General features: G+C 41.4%; 1 protein-coding gene and 2 long non-coding RNA genes across 7 annotated transcripts; 1 reads left to right on the top strand and 2 right to left on the bottom strand.

Annotated features, from left to right (window-relative positions):
• Positions 1-353: 353 nt before the first annotated feature.
• Positions 354-11952, bottom strand: LOC112997075 (uncharacterized). Of its 5 annotated transcripts, none has more exons than XR_003262608.2 (4): positions 11798-11952; positions 5923-7172; positions 3583-3710; positions 354-3128 (listed from the first exon to the last, which is right to left on the bottom strand). It is a non-coding gene; the product is annotated as an uncharacterized LOC112997075 (long non-coding RNA). The 5 variants fall into 5 exon arrangements; XR_010389025.1 differs by having other exon boundaries at positions 5927-7172; XR_010389026.1 differs by having other exon boundaries at positions 5923-5964; positions 11798-11950.
• A 136-nt stretch (positions 11953-12088) lies between these two features.
• Positions 12089-14446, top strand: HMGB2 (high mobility group box 2). Its single transcript, XM_026122908.2, has 5 exons — positions 12089-12226; positions 12697-12867; positions 13069-13214; positions 13296-13470; positions 13908-14446. The coding sequence occupies exons 2-5, from the start codon at positions 12718-12720 to the stop codon at positions 14058-14060; spliced, it is 624 nt and encodes a 207-aa protein (XP_025978693.1). The 5' UTR covers positions 12089-12226; positions 12697-12717; the 3' UTR covers positions 14061-14446.
• On the bottom strand, positions 14267-21094 carry LOC135328234 (uncharacterized). The gene is made up of 2 exons (XR_010389029.1): positions 20344-21094; positions 14267-14910 (listed from the first exon to the last, which is right to left on the bottom strand). It is a non-coding gene; the product is annotated as an uncharacterized LOC135328234 (long non-coding RNA).
• Between the last annotated feature and the right edge of the window lie 220 nt (positions 21095-21314).

Raw genomic sequence — 21314 nt, 5'->3', positions numbered from 1 at the left:
AACTCGTATTTCCCAGGATGGTTGTGTTGCTTGGATTTTCGTATTTTTTTCGCCCCCCCGTCACACGCCTGTCCCTTCGTATCTCGTTGCCTCCTTTCTTTTTCACCTGTTTTTCAGTAATGGTGGGAGAACAGATCCCGCTGCTCCGCACTGAATGGAGAGCGCTTTCTGTCACTGCAGTGTCGCCTTGCAAGTGGGAGCTCTTTGAGAGCCTCGGCTCAGCTTGTTACTTTGAGTCTGTTGACTGAGAATAACTGACTGTAGTCCTTTCTGTTAAAGCCAGTTTTAAAACGGCTGCAATTGGAGTCTAGCCTTGCATTAATTTCATAAAGATCTTTTAAGACAAAGACAACTTACAGGGCAAACTTTCTATTTTATTATTTAAAAGGCCTTTTGGTTAATAAACATGAAACAACAACAACGTGAGAATGTTGTGGGTTTTTTTTGTTTTTGCAAGTGATGATCCGGGACCTTGCTGTGTACAAGACCAGTTAACATAGATACTGTGAAAATACATGTTAAAAGCAAGTAATTTTTAGTTTCAGGAATTTACACAACTACATTAGAGAGGCATTATCATTAAACCAATTGCTAGTACAGCTGTCTACAGCAGAGTGACAGAAGATGCAAACTTTCGATGCATTTTTCTTCACATCCTGTCAAAGTATAAGCACTGAATATTGAGGTTTTGCTTTCCTTTCAAACTGTCACGAATATTCCCTTAAATCTAAGAAATGGTATCTGAACTGACTGTACTCAAAGCATAATGATTTAATCACTAAAATATTCGACCATATCAGTTACCATGCATTTTCAGCTTGCAGAACCAGAAGAAGAGTAATGGAGAGGTCAGTGAATGATCTGACAAGACACAGATCCTGTGTAAGCCAAAGTTCTAAGTGAGCCAGGGAACATGATTATAATGCAGCTTCAGTTTGTGCTGCAGATGGCTTTTTAATCTGATTACATAACCTGGTATTACAGACTATGGGTAGGTCCCACTTACACTTGGAACAGTGTAATTGAATGAATGATATAGTAAATAAAAAATTGAGCATAGAGTCATAGACAATAGAGAACACATTTCAAATATTTAAAGAGTATAGAGTTGAAAAATATGCCACACCCTGCCTTGTTATCAACTGAACATAAGTCTAAATAAAGTATCTGGGCATAATCTGTAAAATTGCAGACAACAAACTTCTAACTCACTTTTTAAGTTTCCTGTGATTTGACCATTTTAAAAGTTGCAATAATAAAGTGTTAAAAGAATGGTAGCAGGGTTTACCTAAGAAAAATATAGGAAGTACAAGCTAGGAAAATTGGGGCAAGGGTGAGTTCCAGGAATTCTTCAGTGGAAATCAGTGTCATGGATAGCAATTACTGGAATCTTACACTCTGTCTTTTGAGACCCATTTTCTTTAGATTGTTTTGACCATACTGTGAGCACAGCATATACCAGTCTAGGTTAAGAGCAGTTGAGGTTTGGCATACTAGGTTTGGTTGGTGTGATTTCATAAGATGGAAAGATCAGTTGTGCATTTTAAATCTCTATTTCTGATCTTCTTTGTATAGTTTGTGAACAGTTAAAGACTTTATTAATCAGCCATGCTTGCCAATGTTAAATTATAAACTGAATTTCAAAATGAGTGGTGTCATAGTTTCATGATCATAAGACAAGAGTAGGGCTGAGAAAGACTATCCTTCTTCTGCCATAAGCTGTTCATTTTTACACCCGAGCCTAGAGCCTTGTGCCTAGAAAAGCATTTATGTGGGTGCATAGCAAACTGGATTTGGTTAAAACTAGCCCAGCAGAAAGAAAATCAGTTAAGTTTAAGCCGGATCTGCTTTACTGCTCAATTGCACCATGTCCCAGCACAAAGGAAGGTCCAGTAGACAGGCAGGACTGCGTGACTGGCGCAGGAACAATGAAGGACCATCTCCTTTGGTATCAATGCCAGTATCAATTGGTATTGATTATTTTAATTCAGATTAAATAATTCAGAAACCATATCATTGTTAACCTTGTACAGTATGTGGGATCAAAAACGCAAAGAGCTGCAGATAGAGGGGCTTATCAGGCAGTGTGGAAAAAAAAAATCTATCTACGGGATAGATTTTCAAAGGTGCATGGTTAGGCCATTTGGAATAAAACAACTATTTCACAGACGGATTCTGCTAGATGGTATTTTGTGCAAAAGTATGATTTTATAAAATTAAGTTCTGGCAGTGTTTAACAGAAGTATTTAGATATAACTAAAAACATATACTGGGAGATTTTAAATAAATATCCATATCAAATTATGCATTATTGGAACAATATACTTATTAGAGCAAAAATTTAAAAACTACGCTGATTGCAGGAAAGGGCAGCTCCAAACTAGTAAATTTTTGTATAAGACTTCACTAGTATTTATGGGCCATAAATACATGCAGAGTTGAAAACTAAAGCAGTAGTAATCCATATCAGAGATGCCAAAAATGTGGTATGGATAACTTAAGTGGCATGCAGAAGGAACAGGAGCTACCGCATCTTGAACAGGGCATCTGTTCGAGGCAGCAGCTCACAGGCTCCGAGTGCAGCAGGACTTGGTGGCCCTTGCTGGCACAGAGGAGAGCCAGGCACAGGTGGGAAAATGAGCAGCTTATGCCTCTGAGATGCTGTATGTCCCAGCTCCTGTTAGTTTTTGACTGATGTGCTTAACTTGTAATTTGAGAACAAAAAAATGAAAAACATCACACACATCACTTTGGATAAATTCCTAGCACACTACAAATGTATTATGAGTAATCATGGAAAGAAAATGTGTTTTGCAGCTATATATACATCTTAACACAATAAGGTTCAGAGATGACTCTTCCCTTCCCCTTTAGGTACTATTCACTGGAAGTCTAGGTATACTTTACTGAGCTTTTGTGCTGCACCTCAAATGATCCTCTTAGCAAATATTTTAAAAATAAAATCTTAAAATGGTTAAAAAATTCTGCAAATGTGTATAAGATTCAAGTAATACAGTAAGAGAGAAAATCATGCCATTAATTAAAATGGTTAAATTGGTGCAAAACTGGTATTTCCTGGTCCTTCTCTATAATCCAGTTGAATCTGCTATTCCTTTTTAGTATTCTACCTGCAGTATGGAAATTAAGAGAGTATGAAAGAGTTTATGTAGCACATGCTTTTATCAAAAGATTTAAAGCAGTAAACAGGGTCCAAAAATAAACGTTGTATTTTAAGAGTAATCTAGGTGTTATAGGATTAAAACTGATAAGCCTGTGTACTGTAAAACCTTGGAAGATTTGTAATACATGCCCCTTCGCTGCTTGTACCAATTCAGTTCTGCAATAAGCCATTACACTAGTTACAACAGGCTTCAAGGATCTTCTGTTGAAAGACTTCATTTTTATGTGCAAAAAATACAGAAATATTAGATGTTCTTTACTGAATGTACATGCCAGCAACTATTTGTCGGGGGACTTCAACAATGAACTGTGACAAATGCTTTTGCTTCATAAAGCAAGAGTAAATGCAGCTTAAAGGATGTTTTCAAATAGAACCGCATGCAAGCAACCATAGCAGCCTACCTTGAGCTTTGTACTGAGGTCCATAGCAGATTTCAATAATCTTTCTCCTTATAAGCTCCCATTCAGCCAAGTTGAAAGTGCACATCCACTGTTTTTAACAGTGGAGGGTTTAGAGGCACTGTTTCAATCTGGAATGCAGAGTGAAAAATTAACAAAACTCCCAGAGGTTTTGTTTGCAATGAAATACAAATTTAGCTATGAATAATAGACCAATACTTGTAGGATACTGCTTAAGAGTTATTTTTAATCCCTTGATAAGAAATATAAACCTTGCTTACCAGTTACAGAAACTCTGCTGTAACTTTTCAGCAAATTCATCTGGTTTCAGATGCATCCTTAATACCAAAAAACCTATAGTATACCATTTCCTACAATCTTGTTTTCTATGAAACACTGGTTATAGAAATTCAGATCTGACACTGTCTTTAATCACTTTTTCCTTAGAATAATACATTACACCATCTTTGCAATTTTATCATAGGGTTCCAGAAAATATCCTGCTCCTTTACAACATGATGTCCTCTCCTGACATGGATTCTTTTTACAGAAAGGAAAACAGGGAACTTCTGTAGCCCACAAGTCCTTTCCAGTATCCTCATCTTTGCACTATAGTTACCTAGGTGCAGACCTAGCATCCGTAGGCCTGACTTTGCTTGGAGGAGTTAACAGCAGCTACTAAGGGCCCCTTGGGAGCAGGTGAACACTTTGTCTACCTAAGTCTAGGGTGTATAGTTTACAAATTCTTTATAAGGTGATTATTTGCACTCTGTCAGCAAAAACTAGAGTCTGATGCTAATATAAATATTTTTATAAAAATAAATAAGTAAAATCATGTGTGGGTTTAGAGTTGAAATGTTTTCCTGACTTGTTGCGGAGTTCATTCTGGGTAAAAAGATATAGGCTTAAACTTCAACACTGTTTTCATAACCAAAAGGAAATACATTATAAAAGTTCTTTTTTAAAAAAAATTTGTAATGTTCTAATGTATGAGTAACACCAGCAAAGACAACTGCAGCTCAAAAGTATCATTAAACTTGGCTATAACTGAGAAAGGCTGGTGGGAAAAATGATCTGATAGAATGTTTTCAAAAAATTTTCACAGAGGTTGACCAATAGGCAGAATGTATTATTGTAACTGTAAATTCCACAGGGTATCATTTCTTCCTATATTTGTATAGTGCCTACTGTTATCATTTGTTCAATATATAGCATTTCATCAAAAGTATCAGCTCTTCAGTAGTTATTGCCAGATTGTGACTTTCTGCTTCATCTTTATCGCTCCTAAAACCTCAGCTCCCTTACTTACTTATGTTAGAGTCTCAACTTTCATTTTTATAAGTCTCCAAGACTTTATAGTTGCAAAGGAAAGTCTGAAACCAGGACAAGGGCATATATTAAAACCAACAAAGCAATGAAAAAGACACCCTTCCCATTTATTTTAACATTATGATTTTTAAGTACGTATCATAGTTTTAGAAGCCTTTTTATTTGTTTGGTTTTTAATATTTATCAACATTATTAATACCACAAGTGAGACCTGATGAAACCCATTTGTTTAAGTTCTTCCACTACCTGGACATGAGGTCAACACATTTAGTACTGTATTACTTGGAAGGAATCAGGATGCTACCAACCAAACCTGTTTCTCTCTTTTGGCTGTGCAAGATAAAAGGGTATAGATTCCTCCTTCCCCCTGCAGCTTGTGGCACACAGCTTTATCAACTTAGTATATTCTTTTTCTTTTCTAAAAGATCTTAAAATTGTGATTATACAAGGAAACGACTTTTACTGTCAGGTTTTGCATTTAAAATTCTAGCCTCACGACTGCAGAAGAAAATAGTCCTTCAAAATGGAAGAGGTACAAGCAAAACGTTCTGACTTGTTCTATGCAAGTCTCAACATTTGTAAATCCTCATCAGTTGACACATTTCATTGTAGCAGCAATGAGCACCAGTGGCTAGTCTCACACCAGTGCTGAAACTATTCAGGAGCTGGGCTGTCATTGCAGCCTCTTTGAATCCATTTCCTGGATGTCACACCTCCAGAGCTAGACACAATCCAGCCCCTTTTTCTTACTATTTAGTAACAAAAAAAATCCCCTGGAACTATGCTTTCCAGCTCCCAAGCATGCAACATTTGTACACTAGTAATTGCAACATTTTATTTACTGAGAGTAAGCCTTGTATAAAGCACTGACCTTTACCAAGGCTGGAGGAGATGGGGAGCAGGGGAGACAGGGCAGAAGAAGAGATGCACATTTTTTCCCATGTAAACCAATTTAGAAGTGTAAATTATACCTACCCACATTTTAAAACCCCTCTAAACTACCTTTAAAATTACCTACTGGACAAACAATGGCAAATTACTCCTCTCTTCTCATACCTGTAAAAAGAGATTAACAATAAACCAAAGTCAGAAGGAGGTCCATTAAGATCTACAGATGAAGAGTGTTATATGAGTTCAGGGTTACTTTGAATATAAATGAGAAAGTGAGGTCCACATAGGAAAGTGTGTGTGTGGGGGAGAGCCAAACCACAATGCAAGTGGCAATAAAATTCTTGTCAGATTAAGGTCAAAAAAGTTCAGTTAAGTATAACAATTATTGTGACCAGGAACAGCTGGTGTTCCTAATATTATCTGCATTAGCACCAGGAGAGATTTGTTGTATTTATTTCCTATCATATGACCACTTTGGTTTCACTCTCTGCTCTGCAGCTGTCCCTAGTGCTGTCTAATGTAAGCTGTCTTTGTTTTAGATATTTGGTATACAGCACAAAGTCAAAACAAGTTACTGAACTTTCAGACTAAAACAGCCTAGTGTAACAAGGCTTCTGTTTGCCTAGGAGCTGCTTAACTGGTTATGCAGGCTTTGCAATAGCACACATAAAATTGTGATGTGCTTAGATGGTAAATGTATGCCATTTTTATAAGATATGTATTATTTCCATGTTATAAGAGAACTGAAGAATGGGGAAAGTTATTCTTTAAGATATTGACACAAGTAGGGGTTTTAAGAAATTTTGGGCAGCTCCACTGCTATATATGATTTCATCAAAACGCAAAAAAAGTAACTGCTTATAACTTGAACAGTATGGTAAACTAAGTTTTGTTTATAATTCAGCTAATCAATAGCTTAGGTAGCTCTGTTTCTTCTTTTAATTCTAAAGCTGTTACCATGTATTGAGTATAATAGCTGCTGATATGAAATTGTGTTATATATAGTTATTTCCTATGTATAGACTTTGTAAGTAACATTAAAAAGGGGGTTTTAAAGCAGCGTCCTCTTTAAATGCTTTCTGTATCCTAGATCTTAATCTTTTTCTGTAACAAAATGTGCTAATAATCTAGAGCTAAAATTGCTTTCTCTTTCAACCAAATTATTATTAGTGAAGTTAGGTGACATTAAGATTTAGAGCAGTTCTAATTCACCTCTATTATCAGTCAGGTAAACACCAGTTTCTCAGGTACATAACCTTTCAGCTGCAGACTGTAGTCAATCAAAACCAATCACTTCTCAAAGTAGAATTTTACTGTCACTATTGCCACATCATGATGTATTCCATACAGGCGTTCAGGTAAAAGCCGAGCGTCTGGGGAGACAGAGAGTCTCTTCATCCAACTGAATGAATTAAAACTAACGCTGTCACCATATAATATACTTACACCAGAATAGAAGTTTATTGTCAGAGTTGAGGTCAATGCAACCTTAGTTGGTAATTTCCTCAACTGCAGAGTATGGGTAGCAAAAGTAGCAAATCTGTTGATTGAAATGTTAATTGAGGTTCAAATGAAAGGTCTTTCTTAATTTCTTCCCTTGGTATGCCCACTAAACTTCATTTGCTATGTCTAAATACTACTAATAAATAATAGCATATAGGAAAAAAAATGGAGAAATTGGCCATGGAAGTGAACAGCTACAGTATGATCTAGAAAGTTTTTTTTTTAACCACTCAACCACAGTAGCCCACAACTAACTTTAAATTAGTTCCCCAGCTCTATAACCTGGTCTTGACTCTTTTGCTCTTTTCTCTTCCTTGTATCCAGTGTTTCTAGTCACTACATTGCTTATCTTTCTTCATTTACTGAAGATTAAGTGAAGTTGACAATAGTGCCCCAAATTTTAATCATGTAGCAGATTAGAAACTCAAAAGAGCTTGAAATCAGGGAGCTATAAAACTTTACAGTCATTTTATGAGCTGAATTATTCAAGTAGAAGTAAGCTTAAAGTCCTAGAGTTTATGCTTCTTCCCCACAATTGTCATCCACATGTGGTTTATAAATTAACCACGTGGACTGACCAAAGTCAATACTACATAGATCATTGCTTTTAGAAGATTAACAGAGGCTGAATCTCTTGAGACAGAATTTGTGGTTTTGTATGAAAAAGAGCAGTATAGTATAATGAAAAAACAGTGACAGCTTGTTGAGGAACTAGGCATTGGGGGGGGGGGGGGGCAGGAACACCACCTTTCCACGTATGAAGATTTTGGTAGGAAGGTGCTTGCAGTTTTGGAACTGAGAAGTTTCCAAAATCAGCATTCTTGCATGGAACTTTCAGCATCAGCACTGCCATGGAAAGCTTCCAGCGTCATATTCAACCACGGAAAATTTTTAATATTGCCTTCCTTGTTGGAGGGCAGACAGATGTTAGAGACTACAACTGTTTGCTTTCTTATGCTGTCCTGTGTTGCATGACAGGGTATGATATAACCATCTATTAATCTCTCTCTCTACATATACATATTTGATTGTACAAACCCTTTTTTCTTCTGAGAAGGGAGCATAGAAAAAGACTCCCTTTAAAAGAAGGAAGGGCTGAATTTTCAGTAACTTTCTTAAACTGTTTGATTAAGCTATTTGAAAGGTAGGGCTCATTATTCTCATAACAGTAATTACACTTTCCCACCCTACCTGCTTTTCCAGGAACATTTTCTTCATATTCTTAGAGGAGATATGAAAAAAGATACACAGAGGAAGTCTTTCTCTAGTTATACCCCATAATTCCCCTAGACTGATCCAAAGCAATTCTTTCCATGAACTTCCTATATTAACTGTAAAAGCATGAGTAAAAATATATCATTAATAAACTGGTATAAGGTCTTTTGCTTAAGAAGTGACAGAGAATACCTGACTCAGAAGGTAAAGGCATCAGCATAGACAGAGCAAAGATATTCTCTGCTTCCAACTGTTAAAAATCATTTTGGTTCACTGACATGAACTCCCAGAGGTCATGACTTGCTATTTTAGAAGGAATAACAGAGAGAACTATTTCCTGAAAACTGGTATATCACTTAAATGTCATTGTACTTTCAACTGCATCAGTGAAGATTCCAGAGTAAAACTGATTTGGATGGAGTTAACGTACATTTATACAGTTGTAAACACAGAAGATAATGGCATGAAATTGTTCTCATTTGAGTAGAGCGATATGCAAAGTTCTGGATAAGTTTGGTGGTCAATGACTTTACACCAGACATACTAATGGCTGTATTATAAAGTCATTCAGTAGACTACTAGCATTCTGTAAGAGTCTATGATGTCTTACAAACCTACTTCATTAGCTAGAAAACACTGTGCAGAAACAGTCATATACAAGTGCTTTACCACAAAGAAAGGGAATGAGTAACCCATCTGGCAGCTCAGTTCACAAAACAAGGGTGCTTTCCAAGTAGTAAATAAAGAACATTTTCAAAATGAATCGAAAACACTGTCCACAAGCGGCTAGGCCTCCACAGAACTCACTACTACAAATTTAGAATATTGATTTTCTACGTAGAGGTACTGGAAGAGTTTACAGTAATAAAAAGCCAATACTAGATAGAACTAGATAGAACACAGAATATCCCCAGTGTAAATGTTTATTTTGAAAGATAAGTGTAAGCTTTGTTTGTAGGTTAAACACTATCAAAAGGAACTGCAACAGAAGTTGGGTGATACAAGAATTCTGATAACTCGATTCTGGTAGGGTTTGTGTCTCATCAGCAGAGCAAATGCATACCCCTGTACAGCTCTGTCAATTTAGCTTCCAACTATATACTCTCTGAAGAAGGTTAAGTAACTTTTTTCAGTTTATGTCTTTTAGTGCTGCAATGTAAGCAAACACATAAACCTTAATATGAAAGAGGGATGAAGGAGGCATTTATTACGATATTAGTGAACTGCTTCTGTGTGAACAAGTCTTTGTCATATAGAAAAAAATGATCTTGAAGGCCTGGGCCTGCTAAACGCTCCCTATTCAACGCTTCTTACTCTGAACAGGTCTGCGACGGAAAAAACATTGGAGATCAAGTCTGAGATGTATCGACCAATCTCATACCTGTAACCAGTCAGTACTCTCACATAGTTTTGGCCTTATTGCTGCTGGCTTTTAAGAGCTATTATTTTTTGCTGTTGAGATAGGCTAACGTGATTAAAATTCTACTGAAGACATGGTATCTTCAGTAAGAAAGGTTATAATCTGTTTTTTGCCAGGGCGATCAGACTTGAAAAAGTCAGTTAATAGCGTTAAAAACTACTTAGTAGTAATACTTATCTAAACTGATGTTAACTGAGGAATTTGATGAAAATAGACAGAAGAAAACTAAAACCAACAAAATCAATCTTGTGTAGACTAGGATGAAGCAACAATGAAATAGCCAGTCACCACATGGAAACAGGTTTTATCCCCAACCTGCAAGAACCAGATTCACCTTCAGTATTTCTCTTAAAAGCATCAATGGCTAATCGTAGCAGTTGAACATCTAATTTCATCTGAATTTTGCTTCTAGGCTTTTAACTCCCCACTCTTCAGGAAGGAGGGAGCAAACATAAAAGCAGATGACACTTTCCCGTAGTAGTCTTGATGCTTTCAGTCTTAAGTCAGGCATGACAAGAAAAAGACACCTCCATTTGGCCACAGCCTTTGGGCTGCTCTTTTAAACCATACCAGTTTGAGACAAGAAAGGAAGGAGACAAAAAAAAAAGAAAAAACACTACTTTTGTGACACATGCTGTTAAAAAAACCCAAGCCTCTCTATCCACCTGAGGAAGTTTAAGTCCTGCCTTGCAAGCGGAGGAGCCTCGCTCCCAAGGAAAGTAACGCGATGGCTCGGCAAGCCCTAAATACCCTAGGTGAACTTTCCCTGGCCCTTTCGGTCTAACTCGGGGGAGTCCGGGTGTCGGGGGGGGGGGGAAGGGGGGCCGTTACGGCGCGAGCGCAGCCGTTACGGCGCGAGCGCGGCGGGTCACGGCGGGGGCAGGGCCGTTAGGGCACAAAGCCCGCGGCTGCCCCGAGGGCCGCGCTTACCCGCCCCGGCGGCGCAGAGAGCGGACTCGCCGCCGCGGCTCGGGGGAAGCAGGCAGAAAAACGAAAGTTCAAGCCTGGGTTGAGCGTTTGCCGCCGATAATCGTTAAGCGGGTTGGCGAAACAAACACGACAGTTCCCATTCCCATACACACCCGGGCAGAGCGAGCGAGCGGCTGCTCCCGAAAGGCTTTTTAAGGTGCTGTTTGCAGCGGTCTCGCCGCGGGGCGGGCGCATTTCAGTGAGGCAGTCACGTCGTTGGAAGTTTGCCCCAAGTCACATCGCCCAGGCTTGAGCTCCCGGCTCACCCACTGAGCGTGGGCTTTCACCTCCCCGCTCCAGCCCTACCGAGCGAGTCTCCCAGATTCCTCGACCCCAAGGAGAGGAACAGGCACATTCACCGAAACAACCCGTCCCTCATTCCCCCGTGTGCAACTCCAGGAGCGGCGCAGGAGGAGGGGCAGCCTGAGCGGCAGCAGACCCTTGGGAGAGGTCCCCTGCAGGCCGCGCTGCTCGGGGAAAGACAAAGATAGCGAGGGCAACCATCAAGGGGTTGGCCGGGCGAGGGGCGCTCCCCAGGGGCCGCGCACCCCGCCTACAACTCCCGGCATGCCGGGCGGCGCGACCCACGCAGCCTCCCGGCCGCAGGTGGGACGGTTGGCCGCCGCCGCGCTTCCCGCTGCGAGAGGGCCGCAACTGCTCAGGGGCGGGGGGGCCTGAGACCGCAGCCAGAGGCTTCTCCCAGCCTGAGCAGCCACGAAACCATAAACTCCCGAGAACCCCACCCGCCTGCCAAAGCGCTCAGCTCTGGGCCCCTGTCCGCCCGTCCCCTTCCGCGTCTCCTCTTGTTTTGCGCACCTCACTGCCCTCCCACTCCCTTTGTATTTTTAAACCACGCTACTGCATCCCGCTCCGCCCAATGGAAACGCTCACAGTCCTCAGCAGCCAATGGTGGGCGTCCCCGCGGTTTTTTAAACCGTTGCTCTCCTCCAATTGCTGCCGGCGCTTTTAGTTCCACCCCCTCCACTCTCCTCACCCCAACCGGTTCCAACGAGTATGAGAACGAACGACCCCCTCGCGCTCGACCTAACTAAAGAGCTGCTCCAACGCTGACGTCAGAGGGGGAGCGAGCGAATCCGCGGCGGCCCCGGCCCGGGGGGGCGCGGCCGCAAGCCGTTTGAACCGGCGCGGCAGCCAATCCGCGGCGGCGGGGGGCGGGCCCGAGGGCGCCGCGGGTCAAGTTGCTGTGGCGGGTAGGGCTGTGGAAAACAAGAGGCTGTAAGTGCGCCGCGGAGAAACCATTTAGCGGGAGCAGCGCAGGGAGCAGAGCCCGACCCGGACCGCCGCTTCCCACCGAGCCAGGCAAGGCCCCTCCGCCCCGCCTCGCCCTGCGCCGCCTCCGAAGGGAGCGGGAGGGCAACGGCCGGCGCGGGGAAGGGGCGCCGCCGGCCGCGCGGCGCGGAGGGGCGGCCGGGCGGAGCGGAGCGGGGGGCGCTGCCGCCGGGGGCGGGCACCAGGCCGCAGCGGGCGGCGCGCGGCCCTGCGCGGGGAGGCTGTGAGTGCCGCGCTCGGGGCGCCGCCGCGCGGCTCCCCCCTTCCCCCGGCGGGGCGGGCGGCGGCGCCCCGCGGGCGGCGGGAGGTGCCGGGCGGGCGCGGCGGGGCGGGCGGCGAGGGGGAGGCCGCGGGGGAGGGGCCGGCGGCCCGGGACGGGGCGGGCGGGCGGGTTTGGGCGGGAAGCGGCCGCCGGTGGGCGAGGGGCGGGAGCGGGCGGCGGCGCGGCCCCGCCCCGCCCTCACGCCGGCCCCGCCGCCCGCCCCGCCGCTCCCCCGCAGGGACCCGCCGCCGACCGCGCCATGGGCAAGGGCGACCCCAACAAGCCGCGGGGAAAGATGTCCTCGTACGCGTACTTCGTGCAGACCTGCCGCGAGGAGCACAAGAAGAAGCACCCGGACTCGTCCGTCAACTTCGCCGAGTTTTCGCGGAAGTGCTCAGAGCGGTGGAAGGTGAGCGCGGCCCGGCCGGGCCACCTGCCACCGCGGAGCCCGCTGGGCTGCGGCCGGGCCCGGGCCCAGCGCCCGCCCCCGCCGCGGGCTGCTGGGAAAAGAGCCTCGGTAGCAGCTGCTGCTGCTTAGGCGTTAATGGGTCACCAGGCGCTTTATCTGATCCAGACTCCCCCTCCTCTCTTCCCCTCCATGTGCCCGCAGACAATGTCAAGCAAGGAAAAAGGAAAGTTTGAAGAAATGGCCAAAGGAGACAAAGCTCGTTATGACAGGGAAATGAAAAACTATGTTCCTCCTAAAGGCGAGAAGAAGGGAAAGAAAAAGGACCCCAATGCTCCTAAAAGACCACCGTGAGTGTTTTTATTACAATAAAAGTACATATATCCTAATAGCCTGACACTTGTTTACTTAATCCCTTATTCTCATTTTAGATCTGCGTTCTTCCTTTTCTGTTCTGAACACCGTCCGAAGATCAAAAGTGATCATCCTGGCTTGTCTATTGGAGATACAGCAAAAAAACTAGGTGAAATGTGGTCCGAACAGTCGGCCAAAGATAAACAACCATATGAACAGAAGGCTGCAAAACTAAAGGAGAAATATGAAAAGGTACAGCAAAAATAACAAAATATGGGTTAAACTTGTAGAGCTTACTGTAAATGTTTTGCATTTAAGCTATATATAGCTCATAATTCTAAACAGACTTTATGTCAGATGTTAGAACTCATGAAACAGCATGGCACAAAAGCTGTTTGGAACCCTTACCTGGATGTAACTTTTACACACCTAGAGATTTCACCAGGGAGACTTTAATTCCAGAAAACAGGTTACCTACTTGGAGAAATATACAGCCATACTCCAAAGTATTGCAGTCACAAATTCTTTAAACTGTCTAGGTCTTACATTCTACGGATAAAAGATGTAAGCCCCCCCCCTTTTATCTTTGCCCCTCTTCACTTATGATACATAAAGTATTAATTACTGGAACTGTACAAACTTTTCTTCAGAGTTACATTACCAGCAACTAAACAGTATCTCTCTTGCAGGATATTGCAGCATATCGTGCTAAGAGCAAGAGTGACGCAGGAAAAAAGGGCCCAGGTAGGCCTGCAGGATCCAAGAAGAAAGCAGAACCAGAAGAGGAGGAGGAAGAGGAAGATGATGATGAAGAGGAGGAGGAAGATGAGGATGAGGAATAAATGAACGTCCTGCTGTAAAGATTTATGCTCAAAATCCAATATTTTGCTAAGAATGTGAACTCAAGTGCAGCTCATTGTTAGCTTCAGTATAAAAATCTGTACAGAATTGTGTATAGGTAATGTGGTTCTTTGTAGGGAGACCTATATTTTTAATGTAAGTAGTAGCCAAGGGCTGCTACAGTTCTGTTTTAAAACAAAGAAGAAAAAGTTGTGGAATGTTTCTGCATATTTAATGGTTTTGTTGAAATTCAGTGACTGATAGCCAAGTGTTTCTTTTTAGCAAAGTAAAACAAAGAAGGTAGCTTAATAGCTGATCTTATATTTTGTAGTATATTTGCATTGTATTACTTTTTTTTAACAATTTTGTAATAAAATGATGTACATGATTCTTGTTGCATTTATAATGTTTTTAAGGGGCTGTGTACTCTTGGAAGTCTGAACCTGTACAGTTTCTATCCCAGACAGGTATATGGTGCCCTGAACAGGGCTATTGTTGTTATGACAAAATTGGTAAATCTGTCTTAAATCCAGGAATGGATACAGGGCCAGGATTTGAGCTCTCTTCCCACCCCCATTACCACAGTTCTCTCCCACATAAATACATTTAGTTGCAATTGATGTTTTTCTTACACTGGCATTTGCTTACATCACCTTCTGAGTGAAGTTATGTTGTTGATACTGTTTTTCTAGATTGTAATACTTGTTTCTAGACTGCTTCAATAGTTTTGAAAGAAAACAAAAGTCTCAAAGTTCTGTCTTACCTTAAAATGTATTAGTTCACAATGGATAAATCTTAAGAACTTTTCCAGAGCTCAGGTTCACTGGCCTTGTCCATATCAGGATAGAAAAGCTGGCAATAAGACAGACAGGGTTAGAGGCATGTCTTCCCAGATGTTCCCTACTTTCCTTTCTCCACTGGCCCCCTGTGTTAGTGGTTTTCTTTTTTCTTTTTTAAACACACAGCTTGAGAAGAACAGCATGAGGAGTGTTGGAATGTTATCTCCTTACATACCAACAGTTAGATTCCTGCAAAAAACTGATGAGGTATTTTTAAAGAACATGTGCTGCTGATACATTACTGTTAGTGCAGAATATCACTAGTCACAGTTATTTCTTGGTCTTCAGAAGCTTTTTGTTTTTGTTCAATAGTAGTATGCATATTTGAAAGTATAAATCCAGATACAGTATTGGCAAGTAGGAAATTGAAGCTCCTACAGCTTAAGTAATAGTTTCAGTTTAATTTGTAGTTAGTTGAGGTAAATGCTAGGTAACAGATTTTACTAGCCCTTGAAAACCCAATGCTGAAAAATATTTAATGCTCAGAGATTAAGTATTATAAATGTCAGTCTTCCAACTTAAAAAAGCCTCTGTATTGTCTGTTAAGTTCTTAAAATAAGTTTGGGTGCAGTCACTATACATGTGTAAGATAAAAAGTGATTTCAGCACTATAAGTGTAATGTTAGTAGAAGTAACTGCAGGCTAGAGATGATAAAACTTCCTGAAAGAAATGAGTCTTGACTAGAGCATTTTGTGTTTTCCCAAAAGCATAAAAGTGAGGTAACTGTAAAGACAATCCAATTTTTTTTCTACTGAAGCAGGATACCAGTTTTTCTTCTAGCCATAAAATTAATCTTTGAAGGCCTTAAAGCACAAAGCTGTTTTTCCCTTTTTCTCTGTGCACCCTTCCTCCACCCCCCATGCGATACTTAAAATAGTATCAGAAGGATTGGGATTTACTGCTGTTACACATTGAACCTATCAGAGATACTCAGTGTGTGCAGGATAAACATTTCCATTTGCACAGGCTCAGAGTCGGGAAGTTTCAGGCACGAAGTGGAAGAGAGAGGCAGTTCTGTATGCTGGACATCCAGTGCTTGGGAACATTTCTCTGGTAGAGACTGCAGTCCTAGAGAACACTTTATTCTTACCTCAAAAATTATTCTGGGTAGAGACACTTACTTTTCATAATACACAACTGAGATTATGTTGGTCTCACATATTTTCAACACCATTGTCTGTTCTCCAGATTTTCCTGTAGAAGCTTACCCCACTGCCACTTCCCCTCATTTCTCAGGCTCTCTCCCTGAATAGAATAGTGATGCTTTAAGCAGTATTTCTGATTTAAGTAAATAATGTTTTGCAGTGGGCAGTAGCATCAGAGTAAATTGACTAGTTCGATTAGCTGAACTGCTTTTATCCTTCTGCTCTAGTGCTTTGTAACAAAATACAATCCTTCAGGTGTCCTAAAAAGCCCCATAAATTACAAGATTATTTTAAATGTTGTGCCAGAATAAGAGCACACCTTGAGGTAATTCAGAATAAACCAAGGTGTTCCTCTAATACTTTCCTCAGCGAGATTAAAAATGACTTCTGGGTCCAATTTAATTTAGCATTAATTAGCTAATTTAGCTACAATACAACTGCATAAACTAGAGCAGGACTGCTTAATATTGCCACTCTGTTGTCCCCTGTTCTAAAGATAAGCTATGAAAATCCATCTGTGGCTTGCTTTTGTTTATGAGCTCATTTATAAATATTTCCTGACTGCTGCAGATCTTCATTGCAAAAATAGCCTATTGTACTGCTCTTCTTGCCTGACCCACATCATTACACAGATCATTTTGTGTGCAACAGCACACGGTATCAACATGAGCTGCAGCAATCCACAGCAGACCTTTGCATCGAGTCGATCTGACAATTGAGAATGATGTAATGACTAAAGATAATTAGTGATTTTTAAAAATAGTAATTTGCCCTCTCAGTAAGAATATTGTACAGATTAAAGACAAACGGAAATGAGTAAGTGGAAATTACTGCTTTCAAATTAAGCTTTAAAAAGTGTGGTATGCTCAGATCAGTAGGTTCAGATAATGATGTCCATCTGTGCATACTGAAAGAACCAGCACTGGAAAGCACTAGTAAGTGATTAAAGTATAAAAGGAATGTGCAGAAAAGATAAGGCCATAGCAGAAAAGCTAAATTAGCTTGTCACATCCACGTTCAACATGAAGGATCTTAGGATATTGCAGTCAGTAAACCAGTGATTATTGCAGTTTCTAAACCAGTAAAACAACACTGTAACAGGCTAGATGCAGAAATGCATGGCAGGGAAAAACAGGATCAGAGCAACTTGTGAGAACAGATTAATAACTAATTTCAAACCCATCAGGACCAGGAAGCCTGCCAAACAGTCCCTTGGGACAATATATGAGCAACGCGTAAAGCAATGCTCAGAGAAGATACTGGGGTGGGGGGGGAGGGGCGGGGAAAGGGGAGGAGGGCTTTTAAAACTTTGTTGAGGAGCTTCAGGAAGTTCTGACAACTTGTTAAGGGCCAGGGGAGGGAATGAATGGTGGAGCATCTGTCTCAAATCCAACTATAAAAGGTTTTGAAAGAACCTGACAGGACAGGTGGTATTCATCCTGGAGAAGCGGGTTCCTTCTCCTCTGAAGAAACTCAAGGATGAAATGGCTGAACTATTAACTGTAGTTTATAATTTTTCACTTAAAACTGTCCTATTAATAGAGGAACGAAAGGTGGTAAATATGACATCAGCTTTTAGAAAGCATTCCACGGAGATACAGGGAACTTCAGACCAGCAAAGTCCATATAGCAAGCTGGTAGAAACCACAGTACAGATGAGACTTTCTGGACAAATGGCTAAATGGGTCTTTCTATTTCCTAAGCGGCAGTTCTGTTCCACAGACCTGTAAGAATTCATTGAAAAAAATCAGTGAACATGAAGATATGGGAGGTGAGGTTGATCTGGTCTATTTGAATTTCTGAAATGCTCTTTGTAAAAGAAAGAAAACTGTCATGGAATAAGAGGGAAGGCCTTATATGAGTAGCTGGTTAAAAATAAAAGAATAAAATGAGTCATCAGTTTTATCAGTGGAGGAAAACCACCTACTAAAAGACCCATAGAATTTGGGGGTTTTAGGGCTAGTGAAACTATTGAATATATTCATAAGTGATCCGGAAAAAAGTGGTGGATGGTGCTGCAATGAAGATGAAGGCTAACAGCGAAGAACTGCAAAGCCAGCTTACAGCCTGAAGTGACTGGATAATAAAAACAGCAGATGAAATTTGGTGTTAATTCAAAACAACACATGTGAAGGGGAAAAAAAACAGCCCTAACATTTCTCAGTGAGGAGGATGGACGATAAACTACTTAATATTAGTCTACAGGAGATGCTAGAATTGTAATTGATATTTCCGTGAAAATGTAATAGATGTTCAATACTTAGAAAAGCAAATAGAACATAAGGCATGTTCCAGGTAAAGAATTGAGAACAAAAGCAAAATGTATGACTTTATTACCTTCTTCCTAAAGGTATGTAAAAGGTTTACTTTTTCTTAGATCAACTTGCTAAAAAAAATCTATTTACAAAGTTGATCTTATTTTTCTCAAGATGAATCTAAGGTCTGGAGAACAGTAAATACACCTCTTTTTTTTTTTTTTTTTTTTTTTTTTTTTTTTTTTGGTAAACGTGTTTTCAAAAGGAAAACCTTGACCTGAACAGCTACAGACCTACAAACTGAACCCAGTATACGCAGGCTTTGAAACTCGAGTAACAAAAAAGAAATTACAAATGCATCTAAATAGAACATCCTAAAAAATGAAATAAGAATTTTATCTTGGATTGATTACCTAAAGATCTGTTCAACTGTTTGATAACTGTATTACAAGCATTCTGTATGTAATATTGGTATATAAACCTGCTCTCACTTCACTCAGTGATGGAGTGTCTGCTGCAGTGGTGTCTGTCACTGATCCAGCTTCACTTGCCTTAGTATCCTTACCCTACGTTTACTCTTCCATTCCCTTCTCATTCTGGCTTGTATTTCCTTCCACAGCTTGAAATAAGTAAATGTTTTGCCTGCAGTCCCTGCATTTCTGGAATTGTTGGGGCTTTAGTATGAGCTGCATCATGGTCCAGTCTGCTTTTTCATGATTCCTCTTGAATCCGGAGTGAAGGATCCCGTAACGGAGTCCAGATGTAGAACTCATCTCTGCGTTCTCCAGTGCACACAGCCCGAGAGGGCTCATAACCTTGCTAATCGTGGGATGTACAGGAGATTCAAACTTCCCCAGTAAAAGAACTGATTTGCCTACACAAATTTATTTTCATATAAGCAATTGAGGAACTGTCTCATGCCAGCACCAATTAGTACACAGACCCATACATTGCTCCAACTACAACATTATATCCCAACATAACCAGCGCTAGCCTCAGTGTTGGAGAGGTTCTTCATGTTGTTCCAGGAGCGAATACGGAGTCAGCCATCAGAAAAAAAAACTTTCAGCCAGCCAATCTCATGCCTTATCTAAATGTTGTATGGCTATTCTCAGTATTTCCTACCCCAAATATCTATTGATAAAGTTTGTGCCCATAATGTCCGTCCTTCAGTAGAGTTGAAGGGATGACATTTGTGTGGACAAGCTTTACAAGTAGAGTCAAATGACTTCTCATAGAAAGGGACCTGAAAGGTCCTTCTAAAAATGCTGTTATGACAGCATTGCCAACTTGAAACTAGCTCCTGTCCAGTGTCTGGACCGGACACTAACCTAGCACTAACTGCACATTTGGGAGTTAAGGTCTTTAACAAGCCTTTGTGGGTTTCCTAGATCTCACTGCTCTGTCTCACCAGAGGAAGAAACTGCAGAGCCAGTGTACCTCTTCAGGAACCTTGAAAGTTTTTGCATAACCAGATTGTATGGATGCCCAAAATCTGCCTAGATTCAGAAAGCTGTTAGACAAATTCTGCACTATTAAATAGAAAATACCATCTCTAGCTCAGAAAGTCCTTCAATTGTGAATTGCCAAAAGCAGGGATAGTGTTAGAGAAATAGTGTTACATCCTTGCCCTGTCCTTTTACTCTGTCCTGTGCTCCTTGAGCATAATGATCCTATTGACTACTGAAGGAGACAGGATACTATGCTAGCTGGACCTTTGGTCTGATCTTTATACACTTTTTAAGTTCTTATCTTAAGCTCAGCATCCAAAGTAAGAAAATTCTTCAGCTTTGTCCAGTAGAGACCAAGGGTCCCAGTACTTCAGGAGGGCAGACATCATCTTTCATAAGCATCACATGGAAGATAATGGGATAATTATGGTAGTAACAGGCAAAAAACAGCGCAAGGGGTTGTTCCTATCTCCAGTGAGGAATGGCTCCACTCAACAGTGTATTACCCCAAAATCTTTATCATCGGTAGCAAACAGACCACATTCTGCAACTGGGTTACAGAATTGTTTTCCTCAACATTCCATACTATCTTACCTTTTTTTCCCCAGACTGCAGGACAGAGCTTCCCTCTCCATCATCTGGTCAATTCTCTGTCTCCAGAGGTTCCTCTCCATCTTCAGGACACATATGACTTCAGGGCATTTCTCAGTCAATTAAAAGAGCAATATGATATACGGAGAAGCACCTCCACAGCTTCGTGTGTTTTTTGCCCTGGTCAGCTCTTCCCAGATCTCCTTTCTTATGAACCCACCAGACTCCTTCTAGAAGGCCACCACCTCCTGTTAGTTCTACTTTCACTCATTGTTTCTGTTGCCTCAGAAATGAAAATATGAAAATTGTAGTTGCAGTTCTCCATAGGACGAGCCCGATTGCCTTAAGGACCCTAGCAATAGGATATAATGACCCTACAGGCTTAGGCTAGCAAACTACAAGGCATTCATTGCCAGGTACACCTCCAAGTCTCCCGAACATACCACAGAATGACATGGCTCTTCCCCAGTGGGCTCTAGGAATGAGATTGTCAATTTTTTGGAAGTGGAGCTTGCAGAGGACACATTTCTCCCAAGAGCCCTTGAAAATGCAGATACTAGTCTTCATGGCTCTGGCCACAGCTTTTATCCTGATGTGCTATTGCTGTATCTCTGTCACAGGCCTAACCCAGAATATGCAGCTACACACAGAAGATCCAGAGGACTTTACATTCAAAGATCCATCACTGTTTAATGTTAGGAGCTGTTCAAAGATACTGGCCTATAACTGTATTCTCTTGGGGAAATCTCTCCATAGATTTCAAGAGAAAAGGCTGTATCTAGACTATTTCCACTCCAGAGCCTTCAAGTGATGGAGAAGACCTACTCAAAACAGGACTTTTTAATTTTCATCCAAAGACTTTTTTTAACAACTGCCCAGGCATGCTGCCTCCTTGATTAACACACACTGTTCCCAGTAGCCTTTTCAAGAAATGTGAAATATCATCTCTCTTTTCATTTCTCCCTTCCCCATCC

The sequence above is a fragment of the Dromaius novaehollandiae genome, chromosome 4, assembly GCF_036370855.1.
Source record: "Dromaius novaehollandiae isolate bDroNov1 chromosome 4, bDroNov1.hap1, whole genome shotgun sequence".
Taxonomy (NCBI): Eukaryota; Metazoa; Chordata; class Aves; order Casuariiformes; family Dromaiidae; genus Dromaius; species Dromaius novaehollandiae.
This window is presented reverse-complemented; position numbering and strand designations above follow the sequence as displayed.